At 40.4% G+C, this 24,670-nt stretch overlaps 2 protein-coding genes across 2 annotated transcripts; one reads left to right on the forward strand and one right to left on the reverse strand.

Annotated features, from left to right (window-relative positions):
* Positions 1–2,694: 2,694 nt before the first annotated feature.
* LOC111234311 (U2 snRNP-associated SURP motif-containing protein-like) lies at positions 2,695–13,533 on the forward strand. Its single transcript, XM_022762318.1, has 24 exons — positions 2,695–2,774; positions 3,824–3,908; positions 4,123–4,234; positions 4,602–4,711; positions 4,871–4,938; positions 5,033–5,163; positions 5,256–5,320; positions 5,401–5,566; positions 5,645–5,844; positions 6,507–6,550; positions 7,925–8,029; positions 8,121–8,187; positions 8,450–8,619; positions 8,716–8,878; positions 9,020–9,099; positions 9,195–9,282; positions 9,372–9,500; positions 9,650–9,839; positions 10,140–10,220; positions 10,301–10,364; positions 10,477–10,627; positions 11,030–11,140; positions 12,122–12,300; positions 12,396–13,533. The coding sequence occupies exons 2-24, from the start codon at positions 3,831–3,833 to the stop codon at positions 12,514–12,516; spliced, it is 2,673 nt and encodes an 890-aa protein (XP_022618039.1). The 5' UTR covers positions 2,695–2,774; positions 3,824–3,830; the 3' UTR covers positions 12,517–13,533.
* Positions 13,534–13,635: 102 nt separating this feature from the next.
* Positions 13,636–23,389, reverse strand: wdr44 (WD repeat domain 44). The gene is made up of 20 exons (XM_022762316.1): positions 22,898–23,389; positions 21,948–21,981; positions 20,836–20,919; positions 19,862–20,480; positions 18,198–18,346; positions 17,983–18,078; positions 17,715–17,851; positions 17,067–17,150; positions 16,850–16,956; positions 16,256–16,407; positions 16,037–16,175; positions 15,865–15,929; positions 15,589–15,705; positions 15,348–15,470; positions 15,052–15,243; positions 14,824–14,925; positions 14,598–14,713; positions 14,351–14,478; positions 14,108–14,242; positions 13,636–14,020 (listed from the first exon to the last, which is right to left on the reverse strand). The coding sequence occupies exons 1-20, from the start codon at positions 22,972–22,974 to the stop codon at positions 13,932–13,934; spliced, it is 2,745 nt and encodes a 914-aa protein (XP_022618037.1). The 5' UTR covers positions 22,975–23,389; the 3' UTR covers positions 13,636–13,931.
* Between the last annotated feature and the right edge of the window lie 1,281 nt (positions 23,390–24,670).

Here is a 24,670-nt window from a genome sequence, read left to right on the forward strand (position 1 = left end):
TACTAACACATCCTACATAGGGTTCCTTGAAGCTAAATGTTATCAGCAGCATGGTCCATCATGGGGTCCTTTCTGTGTAAAACTTAGTGTAAGCCCTTTTCCACACAACCATGTTTAATACAAATTAGTATGTATGGCCTGACCCTGATAACACAGCCTTCAGAAAACGTGAGTCTAATACTGACCCACTGACTGACATGGCTATTAGAATACAGAATAAGATTGGCCATTATTCTAACCACCTCTTGCAGAAACTCAATAAAATGCATGAAACAAAGATGAGATAAAAAAAAAAAAAAGCTATCAACCAACATATGAAGCCAAAAACGGACCGGTGTCTTCTTCCTCCTCTGACAGATTCTGGGTTGTATGGGCACATGCATGCACCCAGGCAGGGAGGAAAGCAGGGGGGTGAGGCTGCAAGTACCCCCGCATCTTTTGTCTGGTTTTACCGAAAATGAAAGAAAGCATGTACGTGTATCACATGCTCAGCGCAAATGATATTCAGGGAGTAAGAATTTACACCCTGGCCTCTCGGTTCATTCATATTCTGCTCCTGCTGTCCGGTGCCAAATCAACTGCAGCTCGGTGTGCAAACCACTGCACAGCGCCTGACTTGGGTGCGCCTGCCGTCTCATTCATGTGTCTCAAGGGGGGCTGAAAAGCTGAAAGCTATCGGCGTCGACCAAAACAACCACACAGCAGCAACAGAAGCCCCTTGCGCAGTAAACTAGTGTGATATATGAGCCTGAGTGGACGTTAATTACAACCAGGATGTAGCCTATGTGTGCATTTACACAAGCCAGTTCAGTGGGCGGAATATCCCTTTAAATATTGTCACCTACACGTTAATGCGCCTCTATCCACAAAATCAGACAAAAATCCACACACAAAGCGGGCGTGTTGCATTCACTTACACATTAATCTACATGCACATTTTTATATGAAGCCCACCGGGACGGACTCTCGTGGTCTCCGCTGGACCATGCATGCACGGCAACCCACCTGCTTGTGTTGTATCGGTCAGATCGTAGCTCATCCCCGGGTACTCTCTCAGCTTCCTACCGCTCAGGTTCAGTATCCCCGAGCACACGGCATCATCCAGAGCCCGGTCCAGGCTGCGGGCCGTGTGGTGCTGCTGCTGGTGCTGCTGAAACTGGCTGATGCCCGGGCTCCAGTGAGGTCCGCTAGAGTAGTGATGGCTTTGTAGCGCCGTGACAGCTCCCACACCTCCCTGACTAGACGCCATTTTCGTAAAAAAGAAATTACTCTTACAATAATAACAGCGCACAGCGGCAGTTTCTCCGCCCATGCGCATACAGGGTACATTCCCGGGACGGACGCTAGGGGATGGGCTTCTGTGGTGGTGGTGGTGCTGCTGCTGCTGCTGCTGCTGCCGCTGCTGCCGGTGATGATGATGATGATGATGATGGTGAGCAGAGTTTGGTGGCCATTTTAGGCTTTTACCCTTCCTCCACCTGCTATTACTAACATCACACCAGGGGCCCCAGTTGAGCACACATGGGGCAAGGGCTGTTCATGCAATATCATTTTCATAATTGAGCTCCCAGTGCCTGAAGGCCAGTGGGTGGTTACTGACAAACTATGATTAATTACTGTGATAAAAACAATATCAGATACAGGTATTTAAAGAATGCTGACTGTCCTGTGGTGCCATATCCTTCTGAACACTAATATGCATCAGATAGTCAATATGGCAGATAAAAATAGTACAACACCCTATATAGAGTTATGTACTAGCCTACAATCAGTTATGGATTATCATCTCTGAAGATAGTCACCGGTGATTGCCTGGCTGGTAAAGTCAGGTCAGCCCTGTGATACTTGTGATCAACTATGGCAACTTTATTTTAGCATTTACTCTCAAGGGGATTCCTCCCAGCTCCAAATTCCATTTGATTAATTGAAACTATGTTATTGTTCTCTCTGAAAAACAAAAAAGCAGACCCTAAGAGCTTGTATGGACATTTTTGGGGGGTTTCAGAGTTGTTATAAGTACAATGAATATAATGAATCTCAATTTAACTTATTTGATATCTCTATTTACTGTGTGCTTTAGTATATTTCACCACTGCAAAGGTTGTTTAGTTAGTTTGTGTTCATGCATCATAGTTTTAATATTATCACTTGTCAATGGCCCAAATGTAGCCTATATTGTTAACTGTACTTGGCATGGCATGGCATTAAGTTGTCAAAACCTAGACTGGTCCAGTATATAACAGGATATGTAATATTAATGCAAACAAGTGATTAGATCAGATTTGTTATGGTTTCATTATAGGACATATTATTATACGATGTGGGAATATTTTCCACCAGATATTTAAGGTTGTCTTTTGTCAACTTGTATTCAAACCTGAACTGCACTTTATTCCACGATGCACTTAATTTAGATTACAAGAGTTAGGAATAATAATAATAGTTAATAATTTTTTCTCTCAACAAAAACTGTTCAAACCAGAAACTTTAGAAAAGTACATGTGTAGAAAAGCTCAGCATACATGGGAATATAAGCAGGAAGCAGCTAGCACATGAGGAATCTGACTTTAGGTAAATAAAGTTTCCATGAAAGATAATTTCTCCCTCATGAATATGTATGAGGACTCAGACAGCCTCGTTTATTATCGAGCACACCAACCAAGTAGGCGTCCTCACTCCACAGCTCCAGTCGGATGTCACGCCTCTTAGCATGTTGTGATAGAAATCCATTGTCGTCGCAACCAAAATGGTGCAGCAATAGCATGACACACATTGTAAGTTACAGTTTTAGCTAAGATATGGAGCTATGTGCATGCGTTGTTGTTTTTTAATTTTTTGTGTGGTCTCTCGGTGCTTTGTGGCGTTATGGAGGAACACATTAGACCGTTATGTTAGCTAGCTGAGAACTGCATTCGCTCTATGTCATACGGGGTTAGCAGATGTTAACGATTAGGACAGATAGGGATGTTTGTATCTGTTTGGGTTATGAGATTATGAAGATCATGGTAGATGGAGAAATAACGGCTGTATTTAGTATTACTTATCTAAAGGCTGACGCTACCTTCTCATCTCACTGCCGTCCAGCTACAGTTAGCAAAGCTAAACATTAATGTTAGCTAACGTTAGCAAAGTGAGGTGATAGCTGGTGTTAAGCCCAGGCCTTTTAAAGACTATCTTTGCTACAAATGGATAAAACAGCATCCAGAATATTTGTTGCAAGGTATTATCAAGTTGAAACCGCTACATTATGTGATGGAGTAGTTTGGCTGTAGCTAACATGACAGTTATTCAAATCCCAAGTTTCCATGAATGTGGGTAGAGAAAAGTACTGTTGTGTGTGTGCCTCACTCACTGTCTGTATCTACCATCTGAGCAAAGAAGGGATAGTATATGAAGGATGCAAATTAAGTGACACGACTGAAAACACCCTACCCTGTTCCCCAGAGGACCAGGGAGAGGTGTGTCACTGTTTATTGCACTCTACTCACCCTGAAAGTGATGCACAGTTTGTACACACAACATAAATCAAGGATGTCAGACCTTTTTGGATACATGTAACAGGAGTGCAGTAATTTAAACACTAAATGGGTGAAATGGTTTATATGCTTACTTTTAACTACTAAGTACAGTAGAAAGGGTTGAGTTGAACAATAAATGTAAGGGGATTATGTTATAGATTGAATAAATACAGTGGGGTCCAAATGTCTGCAAGTTACTGTCATTGTTTTTTAAATATTAAAAATTTAACTACTAAATTCATACAAAATTAGCAGTTTGACAGTAACCTTTCCTTTATATATATATTTTTTTCTTTATTTTGCAGTTTGAGCATGGCAGATAGAAAGGGAAAACCTGTCACTCCAATCAAAACACTCACAAAGAAAGAACAAGAAGAACTCAAGAAAAAGGTAAGGAGGTGCGGGAGGGTATAAAATGAGATATTATTTAAAACAAAACTGCATTTTGTAATATATATTTTGGTTGCATGTTTTCCAATAAATATATTTGTGAAATAAATGCATATTAGGATTCACCAATCTTAAAATTTTGAATGTGATCAACAGTGAACTAAGGGATAAAATAGATACTATATACAGTTCATGTTTTTGTGTGACCCTCTAGGAGGAAGAAAAAGCAGCGGAGGTTTTTGAAGAATTCTTGGCATCATTTGAGACCAGTGAGAAAAGCAGAGTGAAAACATTTGTCCGTGGTGGTATCGTAAATGCAACTAAAGGTCAGCAGCTAGGATTTCATGATTTTCAAGATTTTCAATCTAGCATTATGATATTATACAGCTACATCGCAATTCTCTTCCTCTGTCTGGACAAAAGATGAATTATGAGTTATCTCTTCCTAAAATGGGAAAAAAAGAGAACTGAAAGTAATTATTACAGAATATCAAGCTGACTCAGGAGTGAAATAGTTCACCATATGAATTTTTCAGTGCCCATATTTTTAGGATGTTTACTAAAATTCATTCACTAACAATAACCGAGCCTTCTTCTGTTCTTACATATATAAATTACTATTAACTCAATTACAGTTTCCACACCTAGTGAATTGTTGGGTTGTCAGTGTTCATGAATTTGTTCTCTTTGCAGAGGAGGAAGCAGCAGAGGTCAAGAAAAGTAAGCTGTATCGACCAGCTACGAAGTTTGCCCCTGTGTCCCAAAATGTTTTACCAGCATCATCTGCTGAAAGCAAAAAGTCTGTAAGTTTGTACTGGGATGTTTGTTTAATGAAACTGAAGTCAGTATAAATGCAAACATAATATTTATATGTTGCCCATGACTTGTCACTTTGGTCAGCGCAGTTGGACAAATCAGTCAGTTGTAATAATGATCACAATGGCTGCCTGGTCGTTTAACAGATATTTAAAAGAAAGACAGAAGAAAAGAAGAAGAGTAATCTTGAGCTCTTTAAAGAAGAACTTAAGCTGTAAGTGTAAATCTACCTGATTCCGCGATTCAGTTGAATCCGTTGTTGTCTTTTTGTCATACGGAAGCCTGTTTTTATATGTGAAAAATTTCAGAATACAAGAAGAACGTGAGGAAAGACATAAAAGGAAGAAAAATGACCCCGGCGGGGGAGGAGGAGGAGGGGGAGGAGGAGGAGGAGGAGGAGGGTATGGGGATCTGGACATACCATTATCAGGGCGATCAAGTAAGAGTCCCTCTTCATCAGTGTTTGATTAGTTGAGAATGTCATTATCATCTAAATCATACTAAACTCAATCCCGTTTTTTTCCCCTACAGCATTATATGATGACCTAACAGTGCCAACGACCACTAACCTCTACATCAGCTGCATTAGCCCAAAGGTAGAGGAGCACACTGATATTGATTGGCTCAGGGTGGCAGAGAGGTACATTTCTCACTGTTCAGTTTCATCATTTTTCAGATGAATGAGGAGATGCTCTGTAAAGAGTTTGGTAAGTATGGTCCCCTGGCCAGTGTGAAGATCATGTGGCCCCGGACTGATGAGGAACGATGCAGGACCTCCAACAGAGCCTTTGTGGCTTTCATGACACGGAAAGATGCAGAGAGAGCCTTGGCTGCACTTGATGGTACAGTTGAGACCCACTCCCCCCTTTGGCCTTTATTGTATGGTTGTGTTCCACACTGACTTGTGTTTTGTATTGTAGGTAAAGTGATTATGGGCTTTGAAATGAAGCTGGGATGGGGCAAACCAGCTCGCATTCCACCTCAGCCTCTCTACACACCGGTGGGGGTGAGGGCCACACCGCCACCTCCGTCTGGTCTGCCTTTCAATGCTCAGCCAAGGGGTCGCTTCCGCAATGACTTCACCAAGCCGCTGGGCATGTCTAAAGGGGAACTCGACAAGGTAAACTTGTCTCTGTTCTCTGGGGTGTTTGCATGACGATTTTGTCTCTAATGTGGAGTTTCACTTGGCACTACGGGCTCTTATATCTTAGTGACAAGTAATGAGTGTTGAAGGTGAAAATTAAGGAAGGATGAACCTTTGAAAAAGAAGACTGAAAATTCATCACTTGGTCTTTATGTTTAATTAAAATGCAATCAGTTCAAATTGCAGTGGGTTCTGCGACTGATTCAGACTATGACTAAGGAGCAAAACTGTAATTTGTCATAAATCACTGTTAAAAAAAAAATGGAAATCACGTTAAGATTATGTTGCATGTTTGTTCATTCATTTAATTTATCGCCTTGTCCATGTAGTGCTATTTTATAGGATGCTGGGGTATGGTAATGCACAAATTCAAAGTTAACAGTTTGACTGTGTATTCAAAGTGTTAATGCATTTTAGCCCTTTAATCTTATTTAATATCTTTAAATAAATGAGGTAGTTTAGATGGTGAAGCATTTTAGAATAATTTACTGCAGTAATAAAGCTGTGTCACCCTCCCCCCCATTTCACTGACTATGAATGCTATCGTGGTTTTCTATGCTGTATGTATCCTGCAGTGTTTCATCTGTACAAGTACTCACTTTTTAATATTTCACTATTTGGTTTGACTTCACAAACAGACTCTGTCCGAAGCCGTAGTCAAAGTGGTTATCCCAACCGAAAGGTACACACACTCTTCTTACTACGACTGACCAGCTGTTAATAACACAAGTGTTATAGGACAGAGGCTGTGGTGCTATGTTCTTATATCCATACACATTCTGTCATGCAGGAATCCCAGGCCTAAGAGCTGTTACTGTATTTGACATATGGGACATGAGAGTCAAGTATACACCTCAAACTCTTTGTAGTGTTGCAACACTTGCCATTGTCAGTGGACATTTTGACAGCTGGAGGCTCTTATCGTAGATGTCAAAGGTCCCTATGGCCTTAGATTTACATACAATGAATGTGCGTAGTATTTTTTTTAAGAGATATTTGGTGTTTTATCTTCTAGTTTGCTCAAATACCTCAGAAAATCCACATTGTTTCCAATATAATTTTAAGGTAGTGTTATCGTGAAAAATGAATAGTGATAGACTTTGTAAATGACTGTTAGAGCCATGGATTTATACCAACATCTTTGAGCCCTGGGTTTCCCTTGGGTTGGCTGAGACACTGCAGACCGATACAGCTAGAAGGCAGATAGATTTAATATTAACCCCAGTCAGATTATGACAGAGGTAGCTGGATGCTAGTGCCATAAATCAAACCAGGTAATGTTTCAGGTTAGAGTAGTGATTAATATGAACGTGCAACCGCAGCGGTAGATCAGACACATAACCTGCAACACTGCATGAACATACTGTACGCTGATGCTCCAGTTCAGAGAGATTTCAGGCCCGAAGCCCCTGTCCACATTCACTATTCTATTAGACTTGTGTTAAATATGTCTTGTTTCAGTTATTGTCTTAAAGCGTGAATTTTGAGGCCATCACATCTAAAGAACATATCTTCAACTGGGTGGCCATACAACTGAAATGCAGCTGTGTATGAAGTTTTTAGTTGAGACGAACCTTGTCAAGTCCAATGACTATATTTACAAAGGTCTTGCAGAGCCAAAACAATTGGATTCTTCTCATCAATCAAGGTAAAATGGCTAAATTCAAACTTTGGATTGGGGCTTTTAACCTAAGTGTTCATGAATGGACATTGTGAATGATTGCTTTTACCCCTTTCATGGACACAGTGACCCAGGAATATTAAAATATGCTGACACAGTGTCTGTCCCACGTAGACGGCAGTAACTATATAGTTTTATATAGTGGAATGTCCCATGGGCTGTTACCTTATTATGTTCAACATTTTTAAAAAATAGGGAATGATTTGACATGCAGTAACACTGTTCGGGTCAGTTGCATTCAGGTTTGCCAGTCAGTCAGCAGTTTGCAAGGGCCAGTAGTTCACTGTAAAGAGGTGTTAGATCTCATGCTTTAACTGACAGACATTGAGAGTTTTGACACAAACCCTGCTCTGATACTCTCCTCTTTCCCCTCAGGAATCTATTATTCCTCATTCACAGGATGATAGAGTTTGTGGTGCGTGAAGGTCCTGTATTTGAAGCCATAATTATGAACAAGGAGAAAAACAATCCAGAATACAGGTAAGCGTTGCTGTACCTGGTCATGTGCTGTTCTCCCAAGTGACCTTGTAAAGTACATATTTAATTAGCTCATTTTTTTTTATTTTCTCAGGTTCCTTTTTGACAACAAAAGCCAAGATCATGTGTACTATCGCTGGAAACTGTTCTCAATCCTCCAGGTATGTCTTTGGAGCAAAACTTTTATATAAAAAAAAAAAAAAAAAAAGGTGCAGCCTCCAGGAGTTCATCTGGAAGAAATAAAAATATTTCTATACTAATCTTTTACATGTTAATCTCATTTTAATGAGGAATATCCATTAAAGTCATGCTGTTTTGAAGAGTTACAATTCCTTCCACATAGATTGTTTTACTCCATCAAAATCCAGCTGTGGTGTATCCCTGTGTAAGTATCCATGTATCTGGCCTTCATCTCTATCACAGGGAGAGTCCCCAACAGAGTGGAGAACCACAGATTTCCGTATGTTTCGCGGAGGGTCCTTATGGAGACCACCTGTCCTAAACAACTACTCGCAGAAGGGTGAGGAGAGGGCAGAAGTGGAGGAGGACGCTTCCCCCGAGGAGGAGGTGAAGAAAGGGCAGCTCAGAAATGAGTAAGTGTGTCTAGCAGGCACAGCGACATTTCCATTTGTAAGCTGAGTTGATGTAGATGAATGTAGACCTGACATTCTTCTGTACACACCGTTCAGGCACAGACAGAGACTGGAAACGTTGCTTAAAGAGCTCACGCCAAGCAGAGGAGATATTGCCAATGCCATGCTGTTCTGTCTGGAGCGAGCAGATGCAGCAGAGGAAGTAGTGGGACACATCACTGAATCTTTTTCTTTGCTTCAGACGCCCCTTCAGAAGAAGGCTAGTGGCATCTCTTTGAGTCTTTATTTAAAAAAAAAAAAAAAAAAAAAAAACGTACACAGAACACCTCTGTAAAGTATAGGTGATTTCACTCACATCATGTTTTACTTTTTTCTTTTTTTTTTGTCCTCGTTCCCACAGGTTGCCAGATTGTATCTAGTGTCAGACATCTTGCACAACTCATGTGCCAAAGTAGCTGGTGCATCATATTATCGTAAATAGTAAGAGACTTTCCCACAATTAAGCTCCATACACTTATTGTGTTCTGTTTCTTCTCCATCTCACAGTCTTAAAAGTGTTTCTGTCTCTGTCTCAGTTTTGAAACAAAGCTAACGCAGATATTTGGAGACCTTAATGCAGCACACAAAAACATACAAGCCAGGCTGCAGGCTGAGCAGTTTAAGGTAATCCCGTCTTTCATTTGCCTTACACAAGGACATTTACCAAAAAACAAGAATAACAACAGAAACATTCTCATATCCTATCTCCACAGCAAAAGGTCATGAGTTGTTTCAGAGCATGGGAAGACTGGGCCATATACCCACAGCCTTATCTAATCCACCTTCAAAACATCTTTCTGGGCTTTGCCAAAGCAGGGGAAGAGTTGGCAGAGACAGCAGAGGTGAGCTGAATATTTATCTGCTCATTACAGACATTATAACCTTTTTCTAATGGCATTTTGTTCAAACATTTGAACATCTTCTTCTTCTTGTTCGAATGTTTCAACACAAACAACCCCAAACGTATGTGCATTTGTGTGTCTCCTTGTAGGAAGTACCCTTAGATCTGGATGGTGCACCAATGGACAGCACACCTATAGATGGGTTACCTTTGGACAGAGCTCCTGTGGATGACCTGGACGGCTGCCCCATGGGTTGGGACCCCCTAGATGGAGTCCCTGTTGATGACATAGACGGTGTTCCTTTAGGAGTCGCCATTGACGACATTGATGGAATGCCCTGTGAGTCCACCACACATCAAAAGCACATCTTTCAACCACATTCCACAGTTTCCTGTTCCTGTTGTCAATTTCTTTTTTTTTTTTAGATCGGTACACTGATCCACCCCCTTGTGTAGCTAAGTGTGCACTCTGATCTCCATGAGAACAGGGCATGAAAATACAACATTTTCATACTGGGATTTTAAAAGCCATCAACATCATTAAATAGCAAACATAACCCATAAAATCATGGTGTGACTCATAGCATTTAGTTGATCACCTGTCCTTGTCCTGACCCAGCTGTCTCTTTCTTTCCCTCAGTGGATGACAGCAATGCTCCTCTCTCCAGAGTGCCTTTGTCAAAGTGGGAGAAGACAAGTGATACAGGGACATTTTCTCAAGGTAAATCGGGTCAAGATGCGCTCTGTATCATATCACTCTGCTCCCCGTGATCCTGCTCATCTTTCCCCTTTCTCTCTCAGCAAAGGCTGAGTCGAAGTGGGACACTGTGGTGGAGCAGGACAGTGAAGATGAAGTGAATGTAAGGTAAGACCCCCGTGGCTGGTTTCAATGCACTATCTGTGAAAAGCATGCACAGTATACATAAACAGTCAAATGGTATGGAAATTTACAGTTCTCCTCTCCCTCACGGTGACAGTGTCAACTCCCAGGATGGAGATGAGGACTCAGAGTGTGACAGCAGTGATGACTCCTGCAGTTCATCCAAATATGACAGTGCAGACTTCCAGAGCTCCCTCAGAAGTTTTCAGATGTCTGAGAGCAAAAGGAAGAGGTTGAGAGAGTTGGAGGCAAGTGCACATCTTTCAGAAATATCTTTGTCTATCTTTATCTAGGTTAGATTAGCTGAAAACAGTGACTGTGGTTGTCATACTGCAGTACAGACAATCCACTTTTGAACATCTCACCTCATACCATGCTCATCTCAATATCCTGTTTAAGCCAGAAGTTTAGTATTTAATTTAGGAAGGAAGACACTATTAAAATGTAGTGTTCTTGTGATTTTTAATTATCAACAGTTGTTAATTAGAACAATTAGAACCATAACTGCATTCACACATTTGAATTCCCTCACACCGATTTACATTAGAGACTGTAGTTTGCGGCCTCCCTTCATCTTCTACACATTATGAGAATGTGTCAAGATATAGAGATAGTAAACATGTGGAACTGATGAGATTGATCTGACACAGGTAAAAGTTATGAAGATCCAAGATGAGCTGGAATCTGGCAAGAGGCCGAGAAAGTCTGGAATGAGCATACAACAACAAGTGGAGCACTACAGAAACAAACTGCTACAGAAGGTGGGCTACTGGACAGCTTCTACTAGCATAGCTTTGAATTAGTATTGCATGTTTTATTTGACCCTTTACATAGTCTTAAACTAACTTACCTTCTAAACAGGAATTTTCCTGAATTATCATGACAGTTAATCGCACACAATTCCTATTTACACCCAGCATTAATTCTGCAATGAGGGGTCTCTAAAGCAAAACTGCAAACAACTGTGATAGAAATATTTCTTTAATCGTGAACAATATGGGGCAAAATTTACAAAAGTGGTTGTTATCAGTTCCGTACATTAAAATTAGAATATCAATTGGCAGCGTATTGAACGGTGTTACTGATGTAAAGCACTCAAAACCAGACACAGTTAATGTGAAACTGCATAGCCACAGGACTAGTAGTTTCAGATCTGCAGATTCAGTCCTGTGTGCACCATCTATAGGGACGCAAAGTCTAGCTAGTTTTTTTTCTAGCTTGTCTCTTTGTTGTGTTTTGTATTTTACAAGTTAAACATGCAAAACTGATGTTTTGTTTACTGGAGTACAGTTTCTGTTGAATGTTAAAGTTAGACCAGAGCTTACACTGTTTCAAGCATCCTCATGTGTCTGTTTCTCATGGTTAGTTTGGAGAAGAAGAAACTAGTTGTTAGCAAGAATTGACACTGTGGTTAAATGGTTTCACTGATTGACCTGAACTGAATTCTGGAGAGGAAAAAAAATAAAAACTATGACTTTCTCAAACTGTAGGCATTAATGTTGATATGTATATATCTACAGGTCTGAAATCATGTTATTTTCCATTAATGTAGGTCCAACAGTTTAGCGTGTGTTGAACTGGTCTGACATTGACCAAACAGCTCCCCCTTGTGGAGAATCTAATCGCTATTGAGCACGAACGGGTTTGTTTTATAAGCCAGTTCCCATGTGGTGTTTTGCATCTTAACAGACATAGAGGCCTATATCTGACTACGTTGGCATGTTTTACCCCGTCTACTATAGGAGTTTCAAAAAGATGAAGAGAAGAATGAGAGATCAACATCAAAGTCCAAAGATAGGTCAAAGGAAGACAGAAGGGACAAAGAAAGGAGCAAAAGAAGTGAAGATGGGGACAGGAAACAGGGACGGAGTAGAGATCCCGATGACCAGACTCGAAAATCGAGGAGTATCTCTCCTTTAAGGCAAGTGCCATGAGATGTTTTTGTAACGCACCGAGGCATTCACCCCAATTGTTGTTCTTGAAACCACTTTATCATATGTTCTACCCATTGAACAGGACAAGGTCTCCCAAATGGTCCAAACGTTCCCGATCACCATCCCCAGACCGGAAGGCAAGAAAGTCCAGGTCACGGTCACCGCACCGCTCCCACAAGAAGACAAAGAAGAGCAAACATTGACTCTCAACTCTGGACCTTGTCATCCATTAGCTTGCTGGTGTCCATGGGTTAGACAGTGCACTCCTGCAGTGCTCGTTAAACAGACTGACGTCTGCTCTCTTGGTCCCAACTTTAACTAGCCATGCAAGATTCAGCACTCTTTTGTATGATGAAGTTTGAACACTGTAACTAATTAAATATATTTTTGTTTTAATGTTTGTTTTTAAAATTATAACCAGAAATGTTGCTGCAAAGTTCTGACACTAAATAAATCCCTGTTGGTGATGAATGTGTGTGGAGGACATGATTGATAGGGCCAGGTATCAAAAAATATTTATACTGTTTCTCTACTGAATTACTGACATTGATTTTTCAAGGTTAAAAAAAGGTTATCAAGAAGAATTTTTGTGTGGATTTTTATTGAGGAAATTAATAGAGCATCATTTGGTTCTGTTTACAAAAGCAGTAAGTATGCAATGTTACACATTAAATTTACAATACTATTTTATATAATGAAATGTGCTTTCATTGATCAAAGAAATGTATCAAAAGTACTAAGAGCCAGTACTGTTTCTGAAAAATTTAAGATACCCAGCCCTAATCATTAGTTACCGTATACAGATTTCCTGTACCATATAGTTGCTGTCATCTGCTGAAATGTTTTGATATATTTTAGAGGAAAGCTTGAGAAGTTGAATTTAGAAAAGCGATCTAGATTTCATAGGCACAAATAGTTTGTAAATTACATTTAAAACCACTTTGCTTTCGAGACAAATGGTTATATCTCTTTACACAAGACACATTAAAATTTGTGACTGACATTAGGACAGGGTCTTGCACTTTTTAGGAGTTAATGTAGATTTTCTGAAATGTGATAGCAAAACAAAATGCCCATACTGTTACAAATAGCCTCCTAGCTATACTCAGTCTTGACCATACAGCTTTGAGTTTACACATACAGTACGCATCTGAGCAGATTTAGTTTCTGCTCAAACATCACACGCTTGGCATTTCTGGGCTTTTTTTTTTCTTTTTTTTTTCTTTTTTTTTTCTTTTTTTTTTCTTTTTTTTTTCTTTTTTTTTTCTTTTTTTTTTCTTTTTTTTTTCTTTTTTTTTTCTTTTTTTTTTCTTTTTTTTTTCTTTTTTTTTTCTTGATGCCAAACCATTCACAGTTGCTTGGTATTAAAGATAAAAAATAGTAATGTGACAGGGAATCACATCATGTTCTGCTTTGTAGAGTCCATTTCTTCCACCCATCCCCTCATCTTCTATTTTAAGGTCCCTATTATCCTGAAAAAGCTACAGACAGCTCTTTGTCTCAGAGCAATAATCATTAGGTAGTTGGGTGACAATGTACGACTCCCGACGGGCTGTCCTGCGTCCTTTGTCCAACGGAGACAGGCCTGAACGTGAAGAGCTGACCAACTCTGACCTGCTCAGTACTTTTTTACATTGATGAAAACCTTGATGGCTCCAGTGAAGTCCGCAGAGAGAAGAACCTCTGTGTGATCTGTCTTAAGGGCACCTGCAAAGGACAGTGCAATTTTATAGCAATGAAATGACAGTCTTGGTGTTATGAAATCTGTACATGAATGAGTTCAAGCGGACTTACCTGAGGGTATGGTTTCTGAGTCTGTGGAGTCCAGGCTCTTACACTCTGCTTCTGGTTTCTCTGCCCCAGTTTCTTGAGGAACAATAAGGCCTGGGTGAGGCGCAAAAATGGCTGAGGTGACCACTGCGTTGTGTGCTGCAAGATAGGTAAAGCTTTAGTGACAGTTCAATCAAAGGCAACACATTAATTAGACAAGTAGTTGTAATAAAATGCTGTTTGTCATTCAACACACAGCACAGTTACCTTTAATCCCTTCCCAGAAGTCATTGCGGTCTCGTCGTACAGATGTGAATTTGCTCAGGTCGTGGTAAGTGCTCCAGATGTACACGTACTTATCCTCTGAGCCACTGACTATGAAGGAGTAGTCATGGCTGTAGGAAGATAGTCCCACAATAAACCAGTTTTAATAAACTAATAAACTATAGTACATGTTTCTAAATTTAGTTCAAAATGCTCAAGCCAGAACTACATGAAAGGGAACCATCCTCACCTGAAGCTCGCTTTGATCTGGCTGCTGCTGTTCACATAACCCTTGTATTTCATGGACAGAGACAAGTCCCTCAGGTCATACAGGCGAATGCGGGAATCATTTGAGGTTACTAAAATCTGTCAAGGGGAAAGAGGGATTGTGTCATTTAATAAATCTTTCTGACGTACCTTATTACAGGGACATGAAACATACTGGAGATGTTTTTGTAATGGAAATCAGATGATACCTTATTCTCTCCAGGTAAAGGTTCAATGCCAGTGATTTTGCGTCCAACTTTGTTCCTGCCTCTTGTGGACCTCACATGAATTTGGGTGTGGTATTTCAGACGCTAGGTGATATGCAAACAGAAAAATACATTTGGTTCAACCTGGAATGAATACTGTCATGACAAAAATTGATAATAAGGACATAAAGAAGCCACCTATTTGCAGAGAGAAGTAGCTTGACTGGTTACCTCTGTGTCATAGAAGATGCATCGGCCATCGTAAGTGCCAATGACAGCATACTTCCCGTTTTGGCAGAAGTTGGCAGCAGTGATGAGGCGTGTTTGGCCATCCACCTCATTCCACAGTGCCACCTTCTTGTCTGGAATGTTCCAGAGCCGTAGCTTTCCATCCAGAGAGCCGCTTAAAAAGTATCTGTCATCCTGGGAAACAAGAAATAAGTGTTACTATAAATACAGTCTAGGAGTCAGAATGAATAGTTGTCTCATTTGTGCTGAGACAAGTAATGCAAGGTGATTCAACTTACTCTCGGATGAAAAGCAATGGCCGTAACAAAATCAATGTGCTGAAAGCAGCAGAGACACTCTCTCCTGGATATGTGCCATAATCTGACGGTTTTATCCATGGAAGATGAGAGCAGGAAAAAGTTCTAGATTCAGACAAAAATAGACAAAAGTGGGACGAGATATAAAAACCAGCAGGGCAAGCGTCTAAAATATATGAAGAGCGGGGACAAAAGGATGAAGACAAGGCAGTAAGACCATCACCTTAGACCAGGACAAGTCCAACAGATCAGCTGTGTGACCCTTGTACTTGCAGAAGGGGACTTGACGGAAAGGGGCATTCCTATCTTCTGTGTCTGGGTCCTCTGGAGCACAACTTGCCTACGATAAGAGTACAATCTGTTATGAACCCACAGGGCCTCAAGACTGTAAAATATACAGCATTGCAATACTTGCACTATTAATAAAATACCTTAACAATATTTTAATATTTTCAGGAATGACAACCCACAAATCAAAGATGTTATTAATTTCACTCACCCCAGGATCAGTGTCAGATTTAGAGGAGCATAAACTTTCCTGAGACGGAGACGGTGAAACTCGACCTGGAGAAGCCAAAACAAAAAGAATCTTATTGCAGCCAAAGCTGAGCATCTAAATTAAAATAATCAATCATCACACAACACATAATCTTAGACACTCATGAGGCTACCTTCAGTGTTGTACTTTAATCTCATGTTATTGAAGTAGTCGAAGGCAGTCTTCAAGACCCAGATGCGAACCACATTATCTTGGCCTGCGGTTGCCAGCAGCCTACCACAGTGAGAGAACTTCATTGTCCAAACGGCCCCCTGAAGAAAAGAAAAAAAAAGCTATAATATAAGCACTGATTTGTGCACAGAACAAATTCAAAAAACAGAGATCCTCTTACCATGTGCTCTCCACTCAGGTCCTGTACAACCTTAATCTGATCAAAGTCAAAGGGACCCTTGAAGCCATGCGCTGCTTTGAACTTGGCAGGCCGGGTGTAAGGCATGCCCTCATCGTCACTTGATGACGGATCATCTGGATCTGTATGGAACACTGAGCCCATACAAAACAAAAAGCGTAATTTAGATTATCAAAAACTTCCCGGCAGCAGGAGCATTTATATTTCATAAGCATGTGCTGGCACTGTTGCAGTTCAGAAATTTAACAACTGCTCTGTACTAGCAGTTACCATTTTCATGATTATGTAGAGCTTGTTCAAGATCTAATAGCCATACTTTCAACAGTAAAAACATCGTTTTTGGATTCCTCAGGGAATAGAAACAGTTTCATCACCCTTTTATAATTCTACACATAGTGAATACATGAAGATTCACAGATGAGACAAAAGCAAAAGTTCAATGAAGATAAATGATCTGTTTTATTAATTCAGTACTTTCTTGAAGTACTTTTAAGGTCAATATAAAAGAAAAAAGTAAATCTAGTTTAAAGCCATACATTTACAATTGAGACACTTCTCACATCAGATTTCTTTTACCTTCATCACGCACACTTTTCACTTTGTTGACTGCCTTCTCTCCATATTCCTCAGCAAGATGCTTGGCTTTCTTCACGGACTTGCCCAGGAATTTTTTTAACTGGGTTCTGGTTGGAAATAAATGACAACAAATCATTATATTTATATACAATCTTGTGATAGAATGGCAGGGAAATCAATTCCCAGCAACAAACAACAAGAAGTCATTAATGCTTACGTTTTCTGTTTCAGTTTTCCTCCATCTGTGTCTGTCAGTGGTGCCTGAGGCTTGTCATCATCATCCGACTGTGCTGCATCATTCCTGTGAGGAAAAAACATAACAAATCAGCTTCCTCTAGAAAATGCACCATTTGTTTTTACATTATGAGGCTTAAAAAGGATTTTCACAGTGGGAAAATGTTTTATTCATGTGTAAATCCTCCAAAGACAAGAATGCTGTCATGCACTTTCCTGGAAGCTTGATTTGATGCTAACTTGTCTGGATTAAATATATTCTGTCCACCTTTGACTTTTTATTTTGTACAGTGTATTGTATTGCTGGACAAAGCACTACTTATTATAGGATTTGACGTATGAAGCTGTCATTGTTTCTCCTTGTCTACCAAATGTCTGTTGCTTCACTAATTTGAAATGAATGACCAGTGGTTGTTTTTGTCTCTCCTGTCTGCTGCTGATGCAAGTCCTTGGTCAGTGAATGTTCGATTCTTCCAACTCAGAATTTGTGTTACACTTTAGCAATTAAGTCTTCAAAACACACTTGGTTTCTCATAAAATACTTTATGGATTGGACAGATGACACTAGCTTCCTGCACCAATCAAATTTAACAATTCTGCAGCTAATACTGAGAAATTATATTCTGCTTACGCAATGTACTCCTTGGTTCTCCTCATGATATGCAGAGTGAGAGGGTTAATCCCAGCAGGAAGTTTCTCTTCTGCTTGGATTAGAGGGATCTCTTCCCCAGTGTCCAGATTCTTGATCATCACACTAGCCAGGATTTCCTATTTTAAGATAACACATAAATGTACATTTGGTGCATAGAGGGTTGGAGAAAGTAATGTGCAAGAGGCTGGGTTATGGCTTGGATTCAAACTGATAAAAAGGCAATAAAAAGAAATAGAGGGACTCCTACTTCATCTGTCAGTTCTCTACCAGAGTTGGACCGCGGACGCTGAGGGCCTGGAGTTTGTCCTCCACTCTGAGATGATGCCTGTTCATCCTCATTTTCCTAAAAAAAAAAGAAAAAAAAAGAACACAAAACAAGAAATGAAAATAATGAAACTGCTACACCATATGTAGTTTTGAGCAGTTCTGAATAAGCAACAAAAGGACAGCAGCCTCACTCACCTGTGCTGTCACCACCTTGTCCCCACTGGTGGCACTGGCCAGATCCAAGGAATGCTGCAGCTCTTTGGTCAAACTCCTCACTGTGCTGCTAGGAGACACCAGCCCGGAGGGCTCCAGACCATCACCGCTGACTGGACTGACCACAGACACTGAGCAATCATACAACAGCACACAACACTTAGAAACTTAGACTCAGAAAACCTGGTCATCTATTCTGTCTGCTTTGCAGCTGTTTGTCATCATAGCTGATAAAGCATAATTATTAAAGACATTTTGCCTAGATTGCCCTCTGGTAAGTAAAACCTTCACTACAGAGGAGAGGATGCTGTGAGCTGTTCTCCCAATTCTTTGAAACACATATTTGTGGAAATTCATGTGTATATTGAGCAGCACTGGGGCTCCACAGGGGACTGTTATGGCTCCATTCCTGTTCACCCTGTATACAACTCTGAGTCCTGCCACATCCAGAAATACTCGGATGACAAAGCTATTGTGGCGTGTATCAGGAACAGGTAGGAAGAGGAGTACAGAGATCTGACGATGGGCTTCAGTGAATGGAGCGACAAGAACTGCCACCTTCTGAACACCTCCAAGACCAAGGAGATGGTCATGGACTTTCGGAGGTCTAGGCCCAACCTTCAGCCAGTCAACATTCGAGGGAAGGACAGGTGCACACTTATAAATACCTAGGTGTGCACCTGGACAGTAAACTGGACTGGTCCCTGAACACAGATGCCATCTACTGGAAGGGGCAGAGCTGGCTCTTTTTCCTCAGGAGGCTCAGATCCTTTGATGTCTGCAGTGAAATACTGCACATGTTTTATCAGTCAGTGGTGGCCAGGGTACTTTTTTTATGCTGCAGTCTGCTGGGGTAGCAGCATGTCCGATATGAACACAAAGAGACTGGACAAGCTGGTAAAAAGGGCTGGGTCTTTGCTTGGCAGGAGACTGGACTCACTCAGGACTGTTGTGGAGAGATACATGCAATGTAAGATGGAGGCCATCTTGGACAATACCAACCATCCTCTCCACAACATTCTGGCAGGACAGAGAAGCAGCTACAGGTGCAGCAAATGTCTCATCTCACTGCACTGCAGAACAGAGAGGTTCAGGAGATCCTTTGTTCCCACTGCCATGAGGCTATACAACACCTCAATCTAATTATTAATTATTATTATTATTATCAACAATGAGCTAATGGACACATGAATTTCCCCTAGGGGATAAATAAAGTATCTATCTATCTATCTATCTATCTATCTATCTATCTATCTATCTATCATGATATCAGTCTGAACAGTGGGTGTTACTGTCTTTGTGTGGCAAATGTTTAGAAGTCGTACCTTTGGTTTCTTTATGTCCACTTACTATTTCTCTGTGGTTCAAGCCATTCATCATTAATCCATAACACTATTCACACTTGGTTCTTACCGGTTTGTCAAACATTATCTCATGCTTTGCGATGCCCAGTACAAGTAAATCAAAAGCAAAACTAATGGGCTTATGCTATTGCTCTAAAGGCTGCACTTTACAGAAATGTCAAATGCCTTAAAACAGTTACTAATCCAGTGATGTCTTAAAGGTTGAGTTCAACATTTCAAAACATAATCACACTTTTCAACCTCAGTGTCATTAACTGTACACTTCTTCTTTTTTTTTTTTACCTTCCAGTCCACTTGGCCTCAGACATTCCTGAGACTTCTTGGAAGGTAGACTCTGCCAAGCTGGAGGAGGTGGTCTCGGTGGAGGACCTCCACTAGGAGGGGGTGGGCGTACAGGAGGAGGCTTCTTGGTGCTGGCTACAATGTCTGGCTCCACTGTGAATTGACGTGGGGGTTTCGTAGGCCCAGAGGAGTCCGAGTCACCCGGTCTGTCCGTGAATGGGACCTGGTCTAAGATGTCTGCAGGTCTCTGCTCCTGCTCTCCCTCTGCTACCACAACGGCCCCATATGGCTGACTCTGCCCTATGGTGCTGGTGATGTCTGGAGGCTGAACACGTTCTTGTGACCCAGCTGATGTCCCTGGGAGATCTGTGGGTTCAGGGGCAGGTACAGAGCATGCTCCATTTGTTTCTGCCCTTTCCTGTTGTTCCTCTTGCCTCTCAACAAGCTGAGGTTCGACAGCTGGCGCTGCTACCTCCACAGGAACTTCCTGAGCATTAATCTCTTCCTTTTGCTCTGGCTCTTCTCTTACATCAACATGTAGTTGATCTAGCAGCTGAGCTACTTCACCACCATCGCCAGCGCTTTCCTTTTGACTCTCCTCAATGATGCTATCAATGATCTGTGAGGAAGAAAACAATAACAGTTATGTAATTTAACAATAAAGGAACCATGATGCATGAAGTTCCCTTGTCCAGCTCACCTACAAAAGAGATGTTATTGTCTGCACATGTACCTTGTCTGTCTTTCTTTTCACAGCAGTTATCACAAAACAAAAAGTCAGAGCAAGAATGAAACCCACATAAAACCTGGTATAGCAAAGGACGCACTGCAGGAAATGCCATTTCAAAAATACATCATCATAGATTTTGGCTCACTTGACAAATAGAAATATGAGAATATGATTTAACTCCAATATTTCCATTTTATCATTCATCTCCTGTGGGACACTATTCAACAATAGAGGAAAGCATTACTTGTAGGGAATCATCTTGCTGAGTCTCAGATGTGGCCGCTCCGCAGCTCACCTCTTGTGCAGCGTTAACTGATCTCTGCGAAAGCTGTTCAAAAAAAAAAAAAAAAACAATAAGGAACATTTTAACCTACAATAGATACACATAGGAAATAACAAAAGCCAAAGACCAGCTGTGATTTACATCAAGGCTCATCAAGCACATCCAGACTGAGTGAAACCTAATTGTAGAGCAACAGTAACTACCTGAAGTATGCATGGTTAATGAGCACATTTCCTTTAAATTTCCATAGCTGTCTCATCTAGCTACCTTTTTAATTGGTCTTTTTTCATTCAATGCAGTGTGCTTGCAATGAGGGTGGATTTACTCTAAAAGTCAATTACAAGGTCTTTACACTGATTTTTATCCATGCATGAAACACTGTTCCATGATGCAACTTCCTTTTGCTTCAAACTCAATGTTTTCAGTTCACTTTGCTGATTTTAAGTGTAGGGCTAATGCTAGTCTGTGAGCAAGCATCACTCCTGCGTCCATTCCATTATCAGTTAACTACAGTGTAGATCTTATTTGCAATCTCTCATGAGCAGGTATAATTTGAATTTCAGTTGTAACTGTCTGTGGTAAGTGCAGGCAGAGCAAAAAGTCCAGATGATCCATTTCCATGTCATTTACATTTTCCTAGCTGTCAAGAAGACAGCACTGGCTAACAAATGAAGGAGGCAGGCATCATGGCAAAGGGCTGAATATTTGCAGTCAATGACTCACTGCTGAAAAGGCTGTGTTAAATCACTTAAGATAGGTGCAACTTCAAGGAGAACTTCTATAAACACTGCAGTCGCCTCTAGATTGTGAAACACTTAAGTGTATTGTATTAGTACAGTTCAATTCCAATTGCCATTGGTACAAAGCAGGTAGTAATTTCTATCTTTTGTCTATCTGACAAAAATAACTGCGATAGATTCTATAAAAGATCTGAGAGGGATCCAAAATGATCAAACTTAATTGAAGTCCTAACTAAACTTTATTTTCAAGCCTTGGTAACTATTGTCGGAATAATCATTCTGATAGCAACTTACTACCTTGTTTCAACAGTGCCTGGGTTTAGATAAACATACCTTAGGCGAGGGAATGACAAACTTTGCAGGTGACCTAAAAAACACAAAGGGATAAGGCTCAAAAATGCAATGACAGTCAATGTTTGAAATACAGTAACCTAAAACAAATCTAATAGAAAACCAAATTTGTTAGCATTTTACCCCCACCCCATTTCTAGATGAGGTTGCTAACAAGTATTAAGTCTGAAAGAATGATTCAGTAGTGTTCTGAATGATTAATGATTAATACCTTGCATGTCAAATTACATAATATTTACAGGGTGGCCTCTACCTTTCGTATTTACTTTGAGATTTTCTCCATCAGTTAAATTTCAGAATGTAAGACAGACATAACAAAATCCAACAAGCACAGCAGCAGTCTAATTTTTTTTTTTTTTTTTTACATCAATCTATCATAAACAGGTTCTATTCCCTAACATTACTTAGAAATTGGCACGTTTAACTGGTTGATCAAGACTAGATGCTGTATACACCAGTCGAAAAGCAAGCTCCCACCATGACAGCCAGTGATATCTTTTTTTGGTGTTGCAACACACAATGTGTCTGAATGGAAACTGTTGATTTGCATCTTGGTTTCAGCTTTCACAGGAACTTGTTCCTACAACAAACCTTCTCCTACAGTCCACGAGATCTAAGGAATAACATCATGTGACTTGTATGTTGGGCAGACTGTCCCTACTGTCAGACAGCTGGTGAACAGAAGTACTTGGTGACACTGCACAACACAATTTAATTGTTTAAAATTGACTGGACAGTTATTTGAAAACAAAATCCTACTTGAAACACCAGAGGTAATGTTATCTATGCAGATGAGCATTTTCGCAAATTTACCGTTCCCCAGTTAGCTGTCCATGCTAAGTTTGATAGGCACTTTGCTAGGTATGGCACATGAGATATACAAGAAGAAGTCACTCTTATCAACGTACTATTACAAAAATTAGTTTCCTTACACTTTCGGAGATGGAGTAAAATTGACGTCCTCAGGAGCATCATAGAATTCCTCGGTGTCACTTGTATCTGACGCCATGCTAACGCCAATTTAGCTCGCTAGCTAGTTTAAGTTAGTCGCCAGGCAGCTGTCTAAAAGCCTAACCTGCGAATGCCTTAAGTGATGCACACATGTGCTTGTCTAGCTATATACTGCCTTCTCGATACTGATGTTATAATGTAAAATGCTTGGCCCAGGCGTCGTCAAACAACCACTTTCCAGTCTAACGTCACGCCATAACGTCAAAGTAAGTATGCTAGCCAATTGCTAGGCTAACAAATGTAATCTGGTCGTACGACTGACCAACACCTACTGCTAACTAGCTTTCAACCCTATTTTAAATCTTTCTCATTCACGACAAAGTAGATTCCATGAAAGCAGACACTAAAAGCGCGTTTTTACAACAGCGTACACTTGATCAGCTGTCAAGCTCCCGGAGCCAGTGGACCGCGTCATAAACAAACCAGCCCTACAAAAAATACATCTCAGCGAGGTTGAGTCAAAGGGCGGGGCACAGACGCCCTTCTTCTTCTGCTTCACTATTAAGGCAGCGGGGGATGATTTCGCTTCGAGACTGCCCGCTACTGATGGTCTACAATGGACGGAGAAACTGGGGATGGGCTGCTAAGCGCAGTGGGATGCCTAGGAGGGAGCTTTTCATTACATCCAAAGAATACAATACACACTACAATATTTTTCGGAGGCTGGAAAAACATTATCCAAGAATGAGAAGTCAATCACTGAACTGATACCTATATAGAATTTTAACATAAAAGCATAACAAGACAAAATATATTCATCAGGATCCCTTAAATTTGGTTAATAAAATATGTGGTGGGCAATTTATGTCATAACACTGTAACACTAACACAAGCCACAGTGTTTCTGGAATAATGTTCTATGGACAGGTGGAAGGAAAGTAGGCTATAGAGCTCTAATGCAATACATCAGTTTGTTTATAGTTGATGAAGGAGAGTCTACATGGTGGAGGTTCTTTGCTGTGGAGCTGCTTTGTTGCCTGTGATACAAGAGGTACTGAAAGGAAAGATGAAATCAGAAGATTACCAAAGCATTTTAGAGCGAAATGTGTCAGAAAAGTAAGTTTGAGGTGAAGGTCTTGGGTCTTTCAGCAGGACAAAGACCCAAAGCTCACATCCAGCTGCACAAAAGAATGCCGGAAAATTAAAAGATGGATTGTTTTAAGCTGGCCAGCGATGAGTCCTGACCTATATCCCATTGAAAACTATGGAGAGAGCTGCATTGCAAACTGTTGCAAACTTAAAAGCGCTTGGATGCAGTGAAGGAATGTCAGAAACTACCACCAGGTGCAAGAAGCTTATAGACGGCCTCAAGAAACATTTAGAGCCTGTCAGTGTTGCCAAAGACCAAATATTAGTGAAAGGTGCAAATAATTGTGTTTATATTATTTTACTATTGTGCAAGTTTAATTTGTTTTCACTTATTCAGCAGCCTTGGACATTTTATGAAAATATTCTGATTACACAAAACTGGAAGATAATAATGTTTAATAATAATAATAATAATAATTTTGATCACTGTATCTATCAATCAATCTATTCATCATTTTTTTTATTCATCATCATATCTTTGTAAGTCCACTCTTAACCTCCATTCTGTAACTCAGAATCCTGCTGAATTCCTGCCGTTGGTGACCTTTCTTATGTAAAATTTTCTTCCTTGATTCTTCTTGGGCCCTACTCTGTATCAATATTTA

Source organism: Seriola dumerili, unplaced genomic scaffold (assembly GCF_002260705.1).
Source record: "Seriola dumerili isolate Sdu_G_001 unplaced genomic scaffold, Sdu_1.0 BDQW01000449.1, whole genome shotgun sequence".
NCBI classification, from domain to species: Eukaryota; Metazoa; Chordata; class Actinopteri; order Carangiformes; family Carangidae; genus Seriola; species Seriola dumerili.

Bases quoted from the DNA above. Each gene is read 5' to 3' on its own strand.
- LOC111234311 (XM_022762318.1), top strand. From the start codon at position 3,831: ATGGCAGATAGAAAGGGAAAACCTGTCACTCCAATCAAAACACTCACA. The intron at 8,879-9,019 runs GCTAGTGGCATC...TCGTTCCCACAG, and splicing joins AGACGCCCCTTCAGAAGAAG to GTTGCCAGATTGTATCTAGT. The intron at 9,100-9,194 runs GTAAGAGACTTT...TCTCTGTCTCAG, and splicing joins GCATCATATTATCGTAAATA to TTTTGAAACAAAGCTAACGC.
- wdr44 (XM_022762316.1), bottom strand. From the start codon at position 22,974: ATGGCGTCAGATACAAGTGACACCGAGGAATTCTATGATGCTCCTGAG. The intron at 17,852-17,982 runs GTAGGAGTCCCT...ATCTTAAAATAG, and splicing joins GTAGAGAACTGACAGATGAA to GAAATCCTGGCTAGTGTGAT. The intron at 14,021-14,107 runs GTAAGTCCGCTT...TGTCCTTTGCAG, and splicing joins CTCAGAAACCATACCCTCAG to GTGCCCTTAAGACAGATCAC.